The 16,086-nt window shown below is 36.6% G+C and overlaps 1 protein-coding gene across 2 annotated transcripts in view; it reads right to left on the bottom strand.

Annotated features, from left to right (window-relative positions):
- The window catches only part of TPC1 (two-pore channel 1), a 46,650-nt gene continuing 30,564 nt past the window's right edge, over positions 1-16,086 (bottom strand). The window contains exons 21-26 of one of the 2 annotated variants that reach the window (XM_088221231.1): positions 15,068-15,158; positions 8,707-8,793; positions 6,265-6,342; positions 5,273-5,316; positions 5,048-5,167; positions 1-411 (exon numbers count right to left, since the gene is read on the bottom strand). In XM_088221231.1, coding sequence (XP_088077357.1) covers positions 5,080-5,167; positions 5,273-5,316; positions 6,265-6,342; positions 8,707-8,793; positions 15,068-15,158 — 388 coding nt within the window. In that variant the 3' untranslated portion in view covers positions 1-411; positions 5,048-5,079. Of the gene's footprint in view, positions 412-5,047; positions 5,168-5,272; positions 5,317-6,264; positions 6,343-8,704; positions 8,794-15,067; positions 15,159-16,086 lie in introns of those variants that run through there. The other variant, XR_015819506.1, reaches the window with a different exon arrangement.

Below are 16,086 nucleotides of genomic sequence, written 5' to 3'. Positions count from 1 at the left end.
TAAGTTAAAGAAATCTCTTCATTTTCTACATAAATTAAACTAACATTTTCTGCGTCGTTGCCAGTACAAGCCTTACAAACACAACAAATACAAACATGCATACAACACAAGTTTGAGTTCACAAAAAAATTAATTGTATCGTCAAATACATGACTTCTTGTCATGGCAATGGAGGGAGAAAAATCAGAAGAACGTTTGTGAGGACGAACAAGTATGTGCTGATGAGATTCAGAATTCCTTGCTGAAAAGGGCTAACCAGAAAATTTCAATCGTACATACCTACTGGTACAAGTGATCTTCATGCTGCTTTTCCTGTCAAAAGGGCATTTGAATTTGTAAACTGGCTTTCAAATCCCAATGCAAAAATCTTTGTCGACTTAGCTACGAGAAGATGTAGTTTCCTGAAACGTCCTGTGACAAAAGCAAAAGAAAGGATAAGATTCGAAGATCAAGGATTTAGGATGCGGATGCCATTCCGGATGTCATTCTGCATTATTACGTACATTCTGGATTTTGTAAACTAAAAATACAAATTAATCAGACACTAATGTACAATGTCAAAGCAACAGATGCAAACAAAAAAGAAAAAATGGACAAACGCATTACAGTGCGGAGAAAGGAGTTTTTATCTGCCAGCAAAAAGCTCAACCATAACATCTATAGACTACAATCTCATTAGTTAGTAGCATTCTCATTTCACCGAAGAAAAGCAGAATGAATATGGAAAAATTCTGAGGAAATAAGGCTGTGTAAGTTCAAAAAATTTTCTTGAGACACAATTTCCAAAAAAGTTGACACATTTTGGTTACTCGAAATGTGGATGAATGAATTGTATTTTATCGAGTATCAAGACTCTACATATACAAGTCTTCAACAATTATATAAGAAAACCTAATTAATTACAAAGATTACAAAAATTACATTAGAGTTTACCATACTCACTTACACACGTACACTTCTCAATATTCTCCATCAAGCTAATAAATAGATGTTATCCATTCTCAATTTGCTAATAATAGTCTGAAACACATGATTACTTAATCCTTTAGTCAATGCATCTGCAAGTTACAAAGTAGTGGACATGTATAGTATGTACACCAATATACTATCCAACTTTTCTTTCATAAAGTGTCGATCGACTTCAATATGTTTCGTCATGTCATGTTGTATAGGGTTGTGGACGATACTAATAGTTGATTTATTATTATAATAGAGTCTTATAGGTCTATCTAATTGAAATTTCAAGTCTTCCAAAATTATCTTTAACTATGAGAGTTCACACACCTTTGGGCGATAGCCCCTAAACTCTAATTCAATATTGGATTAGGATAGAATACTTTGCTTTTTACTCCTCTTAGTCACTAGGTTTTGGCTGATAAATGTGCATTATCTAGATGTAAATCTTCTGTCAACTAATGAATTTACATAATTAGCATCAATATATGATTCAAGGAGCAGTTATTATTTTCTTGAAAATAATTCCATTTATACCCTTCAAGTAGTGGAGTACCCTAGAGGCAGCTTACAGACGCACTTTTGTGAGCTTATGCATGAATTAACTCACTACATTTACTACATAGTTTATGTCTAGTTTTTTATGTGACATATCACCAGTCTCTAATACATCTCCTTCTCCACCTCAAGTTCTTCCAACGCAAGTCCCAATTTGTGATTGGAATCAATTAGAGTATTGGCGGGATTGCATGCCTTTGTCAGTTTCCTTCAAAAGATCTAGAGTGTATCTATGCTGAGATATAAATATGCTGACTTAGAGTAGACCATCTCTATTCCGAAGAAGTACTTTAATCTTCCTAACTCTTTAATTTTAAATTCTTTCACTAAACATTGTTTGAGAGTTGTCTTTTCTCCTTTATCATTTGCTGTAATAATAATATAATTTATATAGACCAGTTGCACTATGATTCCCCTTGTCTCCAAGTGCCTGATAAACAGGATGTAGTGTGGTGACTCTGTCTATAGCCTATGGATAACATTACTCTAAATATTTTCCAAAACCATGTTCTAGGAGACTGCGTAAATTCATACAGAATCTTTTTGAATTTGCATACCTTATTTTCCTCTCTTCCTTTGGCGAACATGTGATGAATCTCCAAATAAATTTCGTCCTCCAATTCCAAATGTAGAAAGATATTTTTCACATCAAACTGTTATAATTGCTAATTATATTTAGCAGTTAGAGATAGTAGAATATGTATTGTATTCATATTTACAATAGGTACAAAGGTCTCTTAATAGTCAATTCCGTAAATCTAGGTATATTTTTTACCCACGAATCATGAATTGTATCTCTTGGTCGTTCCACTAGACTTACATTTGATAACATATTCGCAACCTACAAGTATTTTCTCTTTAGATAGTTCCACCACTTCCCAAGTCTGATTTTTCTCAAGTATATGCATTTCAACATTCATAACATTTTTCCATTCCTTTATGGTTAAGCCTTAGATAAATTTTTGAGAGTAAATATTGTATTCAGGCTTATAAGAAATTTTTTGTGAGTTGGTGAATAATTTTCAAAAGACACAAAAATTAAAAAATGGATAGAGTGGATACTAGGCGCATCTTTTAGTCCTTTTTCTAAGTGCAATAGACAAATTAGTATCAGTAAGATAGTGATTCTCATAGTTTACCTAACTTCTAGTGCCCGACTCAAATTCTTAAATGTGTTTTGGACTAAAGTTGGAGTTTTTCCTTCTTGAATACAACAAGACAATATGTGGGTCCTGCATAGGTTGTGATCAAACTCATTTTGTGAGGTTTTGAGTTTATTTTGTGGGATATGATCTTTTAGTGAGGTGATGGGCTTAGATAATATAGGTAAAGTGTCTAGAAAAGGGGAGAAGTTTCATAAAATGAGTCTCTTGAGTCTCCCTTATCTTTCGGTATAATCTTTATATGAAGAAAAGGTTAGTAAAAGAAGGACTTGGTCTCAATAAAGGTCACATCTATATACACATAAAATTTCTTTATGGATAGATATTGACACTTGTAATCCTTTTGAGCAAAGTAATAGCCCACAGAGATACATCTGATTTCCTTAGAGCCAAGTTTTCCTCTTTGAGATGGATGTATGAAAACATAACAATACACTCAAAGACATGAGGTATAATGTTATTGGTGACTTGTACCCATAGAAAGAAGGTAACTAGAACTTCCATTGGACTACGAAGCTTTAGTACTCTAGATGATAATCGATTTTGATAAAATATGTGACAGTTAACACGCTTTCCTCCAATAGTGTTTAGGTATATGGTTTTAGAACAAGAAGGCACAGGTAGTAGCAAGCAGATAACTGTTTTTTTATTCTATGACTCCATTTTGTTATGGAGCATATATACAAAAAGACTCATACATAATTCGTTCTTTTTAAAAGAAGATAGTTATGGTGTGGTTAAAATAATCTCGGCGCATTATCAATTCTAAAACATTTAATTGTATCCAAATTGTGTTTTAATCATGATATTAAGCTAGAGAACTCAATCCAGTTTAGATTTCAATAGAAAAAGCTAAATAACCCAAGTACAGTCATCAATGAAGGAAAGAAACTATCATGCCCTAAAAATGTTAGGAACACTAGAGAAATCCCAAACATCACTATGAATCAATTGAAATTGAATATCACTTCTTTTATTAGTAGAAGTAAAAGTTGTACACTGGTGCATTGTTAGGTCACCTACGTTACAGTGTAAACTTTCATTGTTGCAATTAGAAAATAAAGAGGAAACATGATCTTAAAAGTAGAGAAAGATGGGTGTCCTAACATCTTATAATACTAACAAAACTTGTCTAATGTGGTGGTGGAGAGAACAGTGCTGGGTATGTCAGGTGTATTTTCAGGAAGTACAGTCCTTCCCAAACCTTATATGATACATTCCTTGTTGACCCCTGCCATAAATTGGTAGACTTTTTCTTTCTCCACAAACATCTTTAAGGCAGCTGCATCTTTGCCATTTTCCATAGTAATACTATAATGCTGATCAAGCTCCTACTAGAAGCTTCAAGAAGATTTGAATATTTTGTGATTGTCTAGTTGTTTTGTTTCGTTTTTTGGGTTTTGACGGTCATACCGTACATCTGGATTGCATTTTTTCCTTTAGAATAGATTCCCGAATCGAATTGCAAGTATCTTTTGCTGTAGACAGGTACATAACTAGTTTACTGATCTCTTGTGTCATAAAGTTCCAGAGTCAAGCCATAATCATAGATTCTTCTTTATCCTAAGCATCAAAAGTGTGATCTCCATGCTTTGAACTGGTGCCCAGGAGATGACTTAACTTTTCTCGATCCTTGAGAATGGTCCAAATTTATTATGACCAACTAAGGTAATTTTTTCCATTGAAGCAATAGGTAACCTGAACTGGTTGAAATTCGTTGTTGTTATGTAATAAGTTTCCCATTGCAAAGCTTGTGCAGGTAGATTGAGACATAACTTTCAATATTCTTCAAGAAATTTTTAGGACTTGATGAATATAACAGTGAAAGCTGGAGGAACTGTTTCTGGCAGACAGTTGCTGCACAGGGGGAGGAATGACTGATGGTTGGCAGAACAGGGGCGCACACAGGGAGGCACACGGCTGAAGGGTCTGGCTGTGCACGTGGCTGGCTGTCGCTGCAGGAGGGGTCACAGCTAGAGACAGATGCAGCTTGGCGTGGCGGAACCTGGGTGGCAGACATGGCTGGAGGTACGTGCAATAGGCTGGTCTTTGTGACTGCAGGCGGCTGGTCAGGCAGCTGCTCGTAGCAGCAGCCTGGTTTAAAGGCCAGTGGTGGCTGGCTGGCTGCTTTTGGTATGAAGGCTGACTTCCCTTAAGGTTTTCTTATTTTGGCAACAAAGTGTGAATAAGTTTTGTAAAAGAGACTAGGTTTCTTAATTTTAGGTCTCAAGTACCACGTAGAAGAATGAATCGTATTTTATTGAGTGTTGGGATCCTATACATACAAGTATCTAGCAATTATACAAGGAAATCCATACAAGATTACACTGAATAGATGTATTAATAATATACTTTTTACCCTACTAACTTACACAGGTACACTCCCCAACAAGATGTACAGACGTTACGGCCTTGATGAGTCTGCTTGATCCAGCTCTGCACTCAACATACGATGTAGAAGAACATCAACTCTCCCACTCCGGGTCTTTGTGCTGTACCAAACAATGAGAACATGAATTGAAGGTGGTTTGAACTCTGCAAACCATATTACATGTAAATGAGAGCTTTATAAGAAATAATTAGCAAGAAGTACATACCCAGCATAACGGCGTTTGTACTTTCCTGATCCTGATTCGTCATCCTAGATTGAGAATGCAAAATAAAACATCTTAGTTATACCATAGGAGCTGAAAATATCAACTAGCAAATGAGTTGAAGCATGTGACAGAATGGTAATTGAAGAAAAAATAACAAACTAGCCACTTCAGAAGCAAGATCAAATCTAGCAGACATGCTAATAGCATTTTATCTCTTTTCTCTTCAGTTCAAACAAGCAGAGCCGAAGATAATGAGATAAAAATTCTTCCTTCCCCACCCAGGCACCCACCAGTCTACACTTGTAACAAGATCCTGATGCTAGGACATATTTAGGGATAGTAGTTTACTTGAAAAATTTGATGTGTTGCTCAGTTTTCATTTAGGCAATTATTGGGGCAAGTGGCATGTTGAGGATGGTGTCAAACTGTGAATATTTCTTCTACAATGGAAAATAACATGATTTAGGCTCTATTTTAGGTAAGTTTTATTACAATCAATTTCCTATTTAGCTAGAATATCTTTTAGGTTTCATTTTCTTATTAAATGTATCATTATGGATATATGAACCATTTCTTAAATATGACATCATGAACCAATATTTCAGCTTATCCTTTTAGTGTGGTATCTTACAATTAAGCTTAGAGTTCAGCAACCTTCACTCGTTTTACTCACGACCACACTTTATACTGATCATAACCATCTATAATGAAGGAAAAAACATCATTTCTAATCCCTCGAAGATCCAATTCCCTTTCAATTACTGCCCTATTTCTCTCCAGTAAAAATCCGTCTTCCGTTCATTTGCAATTGACTCGTCTCCTCATTTTGTTTTGCAAGGACCTTTGGATTGGCAATAGTCCTCTAGTCAACATATTTTCTCATCTTTATAATATCTCCTTTTATCATAATGCTCCCATTTCTGACTTCTTTAATTACCTTTGATGGCTTTGATTTTGATGTACCAACAAGGTGAAGAGAAGATATTACTGACCTCATTCTTATCTTCACACTGTTCTGATGTTTCAAGATCCATTTCAGCAAAGAATGCCTCCAAAACAAAAGCCACAACCTGAAATTACATGCACAAGAAGAATAATGAGTTTCTTTTGAACTGTCTAAAGACAATTTGGACTGTTGAGATATCCATTTGCTGATGCAGTGGCAATGGTTCACATATAAAATATTCAAAGTTATGTTTCCTCTGTTATTATGATTAATAAATATCTATATAGACTTGGATCATAACTTTTGTATTTGGTTCAAAATTGACCACTTCCATTCCTACCTTGAATTCAGATGGAGTCTTACTCTCACTTAACAAGATATGAATAAAAACACACGTAATCTGAACTAAAATAGATTAGGATACTGAGAATCGTTTTGTATAACAGGTATTCTTTGATGTTTTCTCCCATTTCCATCAATAGTTTGACAAAAATCTAAAGTCATCAATTAAATACATGGAGTCAGATTTTTATCGAACTATTGATAAAATAGGACAAAATATGAGTGTGTATACCCACTATACAACATAATTTCCCTTAGAATAGTAAATACGTTTCCTGTTTTTAACCTCATCTCGTTTTATCAATTTCGGTTCAAATTCCCCTAAACCAAACATAACCAAAATGTTTATAACTAGTAAATGATCATAAAACAAAACAACAGTTCTTTGTTCTTCTCTATCCTGTAATAAACATTCACAACTACAACAAAAGTATAAACCATGTTCTCACTTCTGTATACACTAAATATAATCCAAAACATTATTTCAGACATAATCACTTGAATAGGTGTTGTATAACTTCTGAAACATCAAATAGTTTTTGTTCAAATTATGTTAATAACTAAGCACCTTTAGGGATTTCTCCCTGCAGGCAACACAAATGCGACATCAATAATTTTCCACATGTTAACAAACATATATTATGCTCTATGATTCAGCATTGAAGGAAAAAAGATACATTTAGTTCCGCTTGTCCATGATGCATGTGTGCAAAATAAATAATGGTAAAACTCGACTAAGCACACTGACATTTATGCAATTGGGAAAACAGAAGCTACTTAGTTTTAGACTTCCTGCTCTGGCCCTAACTCAGATACAAACCAAGAATTGAATAAAACAAATTCACCTCTTACAATGTTAAGGACGATACTTTAGTTTGCAAACATTAAATTCACGACTTGTTACACATATATATGGTGTCTACTGGCAAATCGATGCATGTTATCAGTTATAAGGTCCATGATAACTGATCCGTTATCTTTTCCTTTTCTTGAAAAAAGCACCCCTGTATGAGCTAGGCAGCCAACTGCAGGCCCATAATGGATGAGAAAGGATGCTTCCCTCTTCATTTTGACCAGGAGTCAAGACTAAGACATGTCCCTTTTATCTTCTACCAAAGCTCTATAGCCTCAGATTTAATTAAATTAGCTGGGTCTATCACCTGAAAACCTATACATGTAGACTAAGCAAGGGCGATGGTGAATAGAAGATTTACCACATGTTATTATACTTTTCTTTGGGGTAACTTGGTCACTTAAAGGAGTAAAAAGTATAATCTAGTTGTGAAATTGAGTGCAGAGTCAGAATTCCGAACAATTACATAAGAGATATGTGAGCTACTATGATTAAAAAGGATTCTAAAAGATCTAAGAATCAAATGAGATAGCTCTATGAGCCTTTACTATGGTAACCAGTCGGCTATACGCATAGCTTGTACACAGTACAATACAATAAGAAAAAATACATTGAGATTGATAGATATTTTATTGAAGCGAAGTTAGACAATGTCCTGATATGTACACTATACCTACCTACCAATTCACAGCTTGTAGACATGTTAATCAAATGCTTGAATAACCCAACATTCTGGACCATCATTGTCAGCTTGAGGATGAATAATTGTATTCCCAGCTTGAGGATGAGTGTTGAAGAATGTATTTAATATGTAATCCTAAATTAGGTTAAAGAACATTGTGGTAAAATATGTCCTTTGTACTTAATTGTCAGTTTCATTTCTTATTCTAGAAAACTTTTATATATAGGATCATATTATTCGACAATAAACACAATATATTATTCTTGACAAGACTTGCTCAAGTCAATTTTAAGTCATAACTAGAAAGTTCATTGTAATTTATGCTCCACATCCATGGTAGCTCAAAGTCTATTAATTTCATTAAAAAAGTTTTATTAAATAGGGATAATAGAAGGTTTATTGACTTTGTTATCCGTAGATCTCCTTTTCACTGCTATCCCTTGGATTTGAAACAAAATCCAAAAGAAACAAGCAGCCAAATAGATATGCAGACACACAAAATTATACAAGAAATCACTCAGATGAGCAGGAGAATGACTAAATCAGGATGTACATGAAATAGTATCAGTAGCAAACAAGATCAATAGCTCGTGGCAATAAATGAAACTTACCAAATTCAACAGAAGTAAAACAGTAATCAGGTAGAAGCTGACGAAATATACAAGTGTCCAAGAAGTTCCTGTCAGCTCTGCATAGCTCTGAAACGGACACAGAGTAACAGATCCTCAAGCACGATCCATAAGTTGAGAAGAAAATGCAGTTATAAATTATGTAGAATACAATTAAATTGCTATAGATTCTGAAATCTGATTTATGGACCATCAATGGTTTGCACTGGACAGTGTGAATGAACTTTGTGATATTTGCTTTGTTAGGAAAACTTTTTTTTTGAAATAAAAAATATTCAGTATATTAACAGGTACTAACAAAAACGGGGGTATCACCTATCCACAGAAGAATTTACATTATAGTTAAAGACTCAACAACATTCCCAAAATCCTCATCACAAACAACGTCGTGACTTAATAGGATAGACCCAAAAAAATTCAGCCATCTATCTTTTGACTTAGAAAAATTGCATTCCTTACCCTCAAAAGTTCTACAATTCTTTTCTTTCTACAAAACCCAAAAAAACCATTAAAGGGATCACATTATCTAATTTATTTCTAACATTAAGACCATCCCAAGCCCAAATCTCATTCATCACTGACCCAGCAATGACCCACTTAATGCCCAGAATACCATACACAAAAATCCACAAACTATAGGCAAGAGGACACCAAAGAAGAAGGTGGTTGCAAGTTTCCTCCGTCTTCAAACAAACATAACAAGCATTCACAAAAATACAGCTCTTCCTCTTCAGCATATCGATTGTTAAAATCTTTTCCAGGCAAGCCTCCCAAGCAAAGAAAGCAACACGAGGGGGGACCTTTATTTTCCATATTTGTTGGGCAGGAAAATGGCTATTGGCAGCAGCACTCTTCATGCAAAGAAAATTGTAGAAAGAAGACACAGAGAAAGCCCCATTTTTTTCCAAGGTCCACACAGGAAGATCAGCATTAGTAGACACAGTCAAGTTGGCGAGAAGCTGTAGCATATTTTCATATTCTGTCAAGTCCCAATCGTTCAAATTCATACTAAGGCTTAAGGACCAAACAACCAACCCATTAGACACTTGGTAGGCCTTCTCAACCAACAAATTTTTATTCTGTGAAATATTGAAAATGCCAGGGAATCTACCCTTTAGGTTGCCCTCTCCAATCCAATTATCTTCCCAGACATTAATCAAATTCCCCCAACCCAGCTTGCATTTAATACACTGAAAAAATCTCAACTTTAACGAGAGAACTCTCCTCCACAACTCTCTTCCATGAGGATATGAGAAACGGTTACAGCCATAAGCATTTGTACACCTCCCCCAGCGAGATTCAACAATTCTATGCCACAAACTTTTATCATTCCTAAAGTACTTCCACAGCCATTTACCTTGAAATGCCTCATTCATTTTGACCAAAGATCTAATACCAAGCCCCCCATATGCAATCAGATCTTTTAATGCTTCCCAATTCACAAAGTGAAATTTATGGGTTTCATCCTTATCACCCCATAAAACCTACATTGAATTGCTTCTAATTTTTTAACCACATTTACCGGAATGGTTAACGTTGATAAATAATAGATTGGAAGATTTGCAAGAGTGTGTTTTATAAGGGTAAATCTGCCCCCTTCGGGTAGAAAGTTCCTTTTCCACCCTGCTAATCTACTCTCAAATAAATCAATGATCGGTTCCCAAGTGCCTTGATCCTTGTATTTGGCTCCCAGCGGGACACCAAGATATTTGAAAGGAAACTTGATCTCTTTGCATCTTAAAATTCTAGCAAAAGATACAACATCACCATTGCCTCCAATTCTAGCCAATTCAGATTTGATGAGGTTAATTTTGAGACCTGAAACAACTTGGAACCAATAGAGAACATATTTTAAATACAACAGATTTTTCAGATCTGGTTGGCAAAAAATGAGAGTATCATCCGCGAAAAATAAATGAGAGATTTCCGTAAAATTATCTCTCTTTCCAACCCGAACCCCCTTCAGCAAGTTAAGCTCTTTAACCCTTTCGATAATCCCATTTAAACCTTCCATTACCATGATGAACAATAGTGGGGATAGGAGATCCCCTTGTCTAAGCCCTCTTGCAGCACTAAAGAAATTTGAAGAGTCTCTGTTAACCAGAACAGCAAAAGAAGTGGTAGTAATACAAGACTTCATCCATAATGTCCATCTCACACCAAAACCCAGCCTAGACAGCATGTAATCAACAAAGTTCCAATTTACATGATCATAAGCTTTTTCCAAATCAAGTTTACAGATTAAACCATCTCTTTTTGCAACCATAAGATCATCAACTGTTTCATTGGCAGCCATCACCGCATCAAGGATTTGTCTACCACCCACAAAAGCATATTGACACTCCCCTATAACCTCACCCAAAACCTTGGAAAGCCTCCTACCCAACACTTTGGCAATTAGTTTATAAATGCAACCCACCAAACTCATTGGCCTAAAATCTTTGAATTCATTTGCTCCAGCTCTTTTGGGAATAAGAGAGATGAAGACGGAGTTTAAGGATTTATCAAATTTACCAGAAGAATGCATCTCATCGAAAATCTCCGAAATATCCACTTTTAACAGCATCCATAATGATTTTAAGAAGTTTATATTAAACCCGTCAGGACCCCGTGCTTTATTCCCATTGCAGGCTTTCAAGCTTTGGAACACCTCCTCCTTCGAAAATTTGGCTTCCAGCTGTCGGCGACTCTCATCAGAAATTCTGTTAAAAAACAAGCTGTCCAACTCTGGTCTAACAACACATTCATCCTCAAAAAGCTGTCTGAAATGCACCCTGGCAGCCTCTCTCAACTCACTGTTACCAGAAACTTTGTTACTGTTGACCCAAATTTTATGTATATAGGTACATCTTCTTCGATGGGAGACAAGGGCATGAAAATACTTAGTATTACGGTCCCCCTCTGCTAACCATTTCTTCCTAGATTTCTGCCTCCACATTAATTCCTCATCATTTAGAAAAGATTCTAGTTGTAATTTCAGGGTCCCCTACCTGTCCCGCTCTTCCTCATTCAGCTCCACTGCAGTTGCTTTAAAATCCATCTCAGCAATAAGAGACAAAATCGAGTCAAAAGATGTCTGACTCTGTACTCTTTCCGTTTTTGTCCGCTGTTTAATGATCTTTTTTACTGCCTTTAGTTTATGTACAAATCTGTAGCTAGCACAACCCTTGATCTCATAATTTTTCCAGGCACTTTTCACCAGATTATGAAACTCAGCTTTCTTCAACCATATGCTATCCAATCTAAATAGAACCGGACCCCACTGAATACCATTAGCCTCAATACAAATGGGATAATGGTCAGAGATCAGCCTAGGCAAAGTTTTTTGCCTCACCCCCATCAGGTCAAGTAGAAAACAGGAGGAAATGAAGAATCTATCAATTCTTGAACTGCTCTTTTGGTTTGACCAGGTCCATTGACCCTTATTTAGAGGAAGATCAACCATTTCAAACCTCTCCATCACCTCCTTAAATTCACTAGCTACTGTAGTAGAAAAGTTAATTCCACTTCTCTCTTCTCTTCTCAGTGTCATATTAAAATCTCCCCCTATAATCCATTTCCCAGCCCAAATATTTCTGCAAACCTCCAAATTATTCCACAGCAGATTCCTTTCCTCACTATTCCCCCGACAGTAAACATCCATGAACATCCATTCAAAACCCCCCTTTTTGTTTCTAAAAATACACGACAAGGAGCACTCCCCCTTGATAATCTTTAAGCAACTGACTTGTTCCTCCTTCCATAAAAGAGTCTCCCATCCCTTTTCCTTCATATGCCACAAGCTTTCAACTATCTCACCAGTACAGTCGGACATTTTGGTTTCCTGGAGGAAGACAATAGAAGGACTCCATTTTTTTAAACACCCACTGATTATCAATCTTTTACCCCTGCAGTTGATTCCCCGAACATTCCATGAAATTATTCTACCAATCATTTACATAACATCTGAACCACTTCCCCTACCTTGCCTCTGTTTTTTCTCCCATCATAGTTAATCGACAATTTCAATCTTTTAAGCTCCCTCGATGTCCCTTCACCGGTTTTATTCTTTTCTTTCAGTTTGGTTCCTGTGTTTTTCTTTAGCATCTTTCTTTTTTTCAATTTCAGAGAAAAAAAGAAAGGATAAGTTCTCCATACCTGCTAGTGACACCCCCATCATTTTTCCAAACTTCTGAATGTTGTTGGCCACCCACTGTGAACAATAATCCATCTCAGTCTTAGTGATAGTGACACCTTCCAAACTCAGCTCAATAATCTCCTCCAAATCCGAGTCACGAACTGTAGTAATCGTCTAGGCATCTTCTTCCACCAAACCATTTCGAGGTAGTTCGCCTCCGTCTCATCCAGCTGAAGCTCGTTCATCTGCCTCCCTTTGCCTTCGAAGTCCTCCATGGTGGAGAAAACATAAAACACATCATTGTCGTCCCTTTCGCTGAGGTCAAAAGGCAGAGCACCCACTGTGTTGCTCATATTTTCCACCAGAGGTGACCCTTCGACGAGCCCTAGCTTCTCTACGTCTATATCAATTTTTGGTCGACACTCCTTCTCATCCTTTATGAAGTCAGGTGACACGGGGTCATTTGTACCCAAATGCTCCCCACAGGTCAAAACCCTATTCATACGCGGGCTTGGGTTTAAATTTAAATTTGGGCATCCGATAATATTAGGTCTTGCAATCCACTTCTCCTTTTCTTTCCATGTAAACCTTCTCTTCTCATCATGCCTATTCAGTTTTAGCTGTGTTTGGCGCCCACAGTATTTGCAGCACCATACCCCAAATGACCAAAACGATGGGAACCCATTGCGTTTAGTTTGACATTATTAGGTGCCCGGGTTGATTTCCTTGGGGCAACCTGACTCGAAACTGTCTCTGATTTCCTCTGCCCTATTCGATTCGGCCTCCCCTCGTGTGCTCCTAGCGCCGCCAAGTAAGTTTTTGAACCCTTTACTTCCATTAACACATCAATCGCCTCCTTGCAATGAGGACATTTAAAGGAAACACTCCATGGTTGTTCGGAGTATTGGCATGAACATGCGGATTAATCGGTTTACTTCCATCTGCCTTCGTGTTAGGATTCTTCAATGGTCTATCAGCGAGCTAGAACACAGCCATCGTTAGTTTCCACCATCCATTTCCATCCATACCACTTGGGAAGAAAATCCTCTTCACTTGACCACCTCCCTGTAGTGTAAGAGCCAAATATTCACCCCTTCTGTTGCTTCCGTACGACAACCAGAGTTCATAACTTCTCTGCACCAAATGTTCCGCCCATTTCCCCGACTTCCATTTCCACCAAAAATCTTGGAGTACGTCTAAGAACCAACAGTACTCCTCTTTGTTGAGGACTATTGAACGGCGGAAACCACGCTCATTTTTAGTTATCCGTAGGTTTTCCAATCTTTTCCCTTTGCAGACCAAATCATAAGATTTATTTTCGATAATAAAAAATCTTCATCCAAAGGAGGTCATTAGACCAGAATCAACGGACTTGGCCGACCAAGCGTCCAAAGACAGAAAAATTAGAGAGAGAGAAGAGAGAATTTGGAGCTAGAGAGAGAAATGCTGAACTTCTAAAAAATTGATCGGATAGTGCACGAAACTGGTTGGTTCCCAACAATTATATGAAAGGACAAGGGATCTATTGCTTTGTTAGGAAAACTACTGAATCAGCAGATTATTGTTTGTAAACACTTGATCTGCATGTCGTCTTTCTAAATGCAACACAACAGACAACCAAACAACTAATACGAAAAGCTCAAATTTCCATTAAGGCCCCATCATTCCTTTCCAACCCATCTAAGACTTTTTTAAACCACATCAAATGAAACTCCATAACAAGCCGACATCTTGGGTGCCCACTTTAATAAAATTAACTCGACGGTAGCCTTTTTCTCTTAGATGGCTTCACTCTTCTACAAGGTTAATCTAGCATTTAGATCACGTCTTCCGAGAATCAAACCAAGAGTTGAGAGTCAGTTGCTAGGCTCTAATCTATTTGAAAAAAAAAAAACTTAGTTGTTCCTCCAAACAGCCATAAATCCTTTCAAGAATTTTGGGCCGTACCACCAACACTAAACAAGCAACTAAAGATATTATGAGCTGTTATCTGGTAAGTTCAGGTTCTAAGGATTCCCCACCTAACCCATCGAGTCTTGTAGAAAAAGGCTTAGAAGGTCAAAATTGAATGTGCAAAGCATATCACAACAGTATAAAATTAAAATATAAATCCTTCTCTATCATGCAAAGATACATTAAAAAGAAAAAACAGATATCAGAAAAATTATCCACATCCAAACAGAAAAAAAAAAGAATAAAACTTAGAATCATGTGCAGAAGTTATACCTGCATCCAGACCTGCCAATTTCCCATAACTAGCAAGTTGAAAAGTGTCACCATCCCATTTGGATAGTCATTAAAATTGAATAGAAAATAGCTGATCTTGTCAAGAAAACTGTTCCTCGTCAAATGTTTCTTCATTGTTATGTGGTCTAAAGCTTAGGGTAGGTCTTTTAACATCTTTGACAAAAGTTGGGTTTCCCCTCAACTCCTAGAAATCCATTCATCTTCTCTTCATGGTTTTCACAAGAATAAGGAGTGAGAGTAGCTCCTGAGAGGAGCTACAGTTGGACAGTGATTGTTGCTGTTGGAGAGGAAAGCTAGGGCCTTTAAATATCATATTCAACTCCCACTGTTAATTTGGCCTCTCTTTGGTTATGGAGCATGGTCTCTTGGGGATGTCTATAGCTATTTTCCAAAGAGATTAGGTTGTTGCCTCACATTTATTTGTTTATTTCATTGTTTACGTATCTGTTATCCTCCATTTATGCACTCTATTTTCCTCTACTTAGAATACATACTTCTTCTTTTATCAAAAAAAAATTACGAAATTAATAGGCTGCAAAAGTTCAACACCTACATAAGATTTGGGTGTCTGAATTTCCAATACACCTGCATAAGATCTAAGCAAAAGCAAGAAATTGAAGGTTGAACCGTATTTCTGATGATGAAAATTAAAAAGGAGATACAAACATCAGAGATCTCCAACAAGGCACTTGGAGCATAAATTGACTAATATGAGAACTTCTTTGAAGAACGAGAGTTGCCTCCAATAAGAGTTTTTGATCACATCATCTCATTGACTCACGAGAATGCCACAGTGAACATAAATCCTTATAGATATTTGTTCCACCAAAAAAATGAGATAGAGAAACAAGTATAAAAGATGTTGAACAAGTCACTCATCCTCCCAATCACAGCCCTTTCTCATTGCCAGTCTTATTGGTCAATTCTCTGACCACAAAAAACAAGTTTCCAATCCCATTATTGATGACCTCCTTGATGAATTACATAAAGCAACGTAT

Source organism: Carica papaya, chromosome 5 (genome assembly GCF_054855325.1).
Source record: "Carica papaya isolate Zhongbai chromosome 5, ASM5485532v1, whole genome shotgun sequence".
Taxonomy (NCBI): Eukaryota; Viridiplantae; Streptophyta; class Magnoliopsida; order Brassicales; family Caricaceae; genus Carica; species Carica papaya.
Note: the sequence above shows the minus strand (reverse complement) of the source record. Positions and strands in the feature narration are given on the sequence as shown.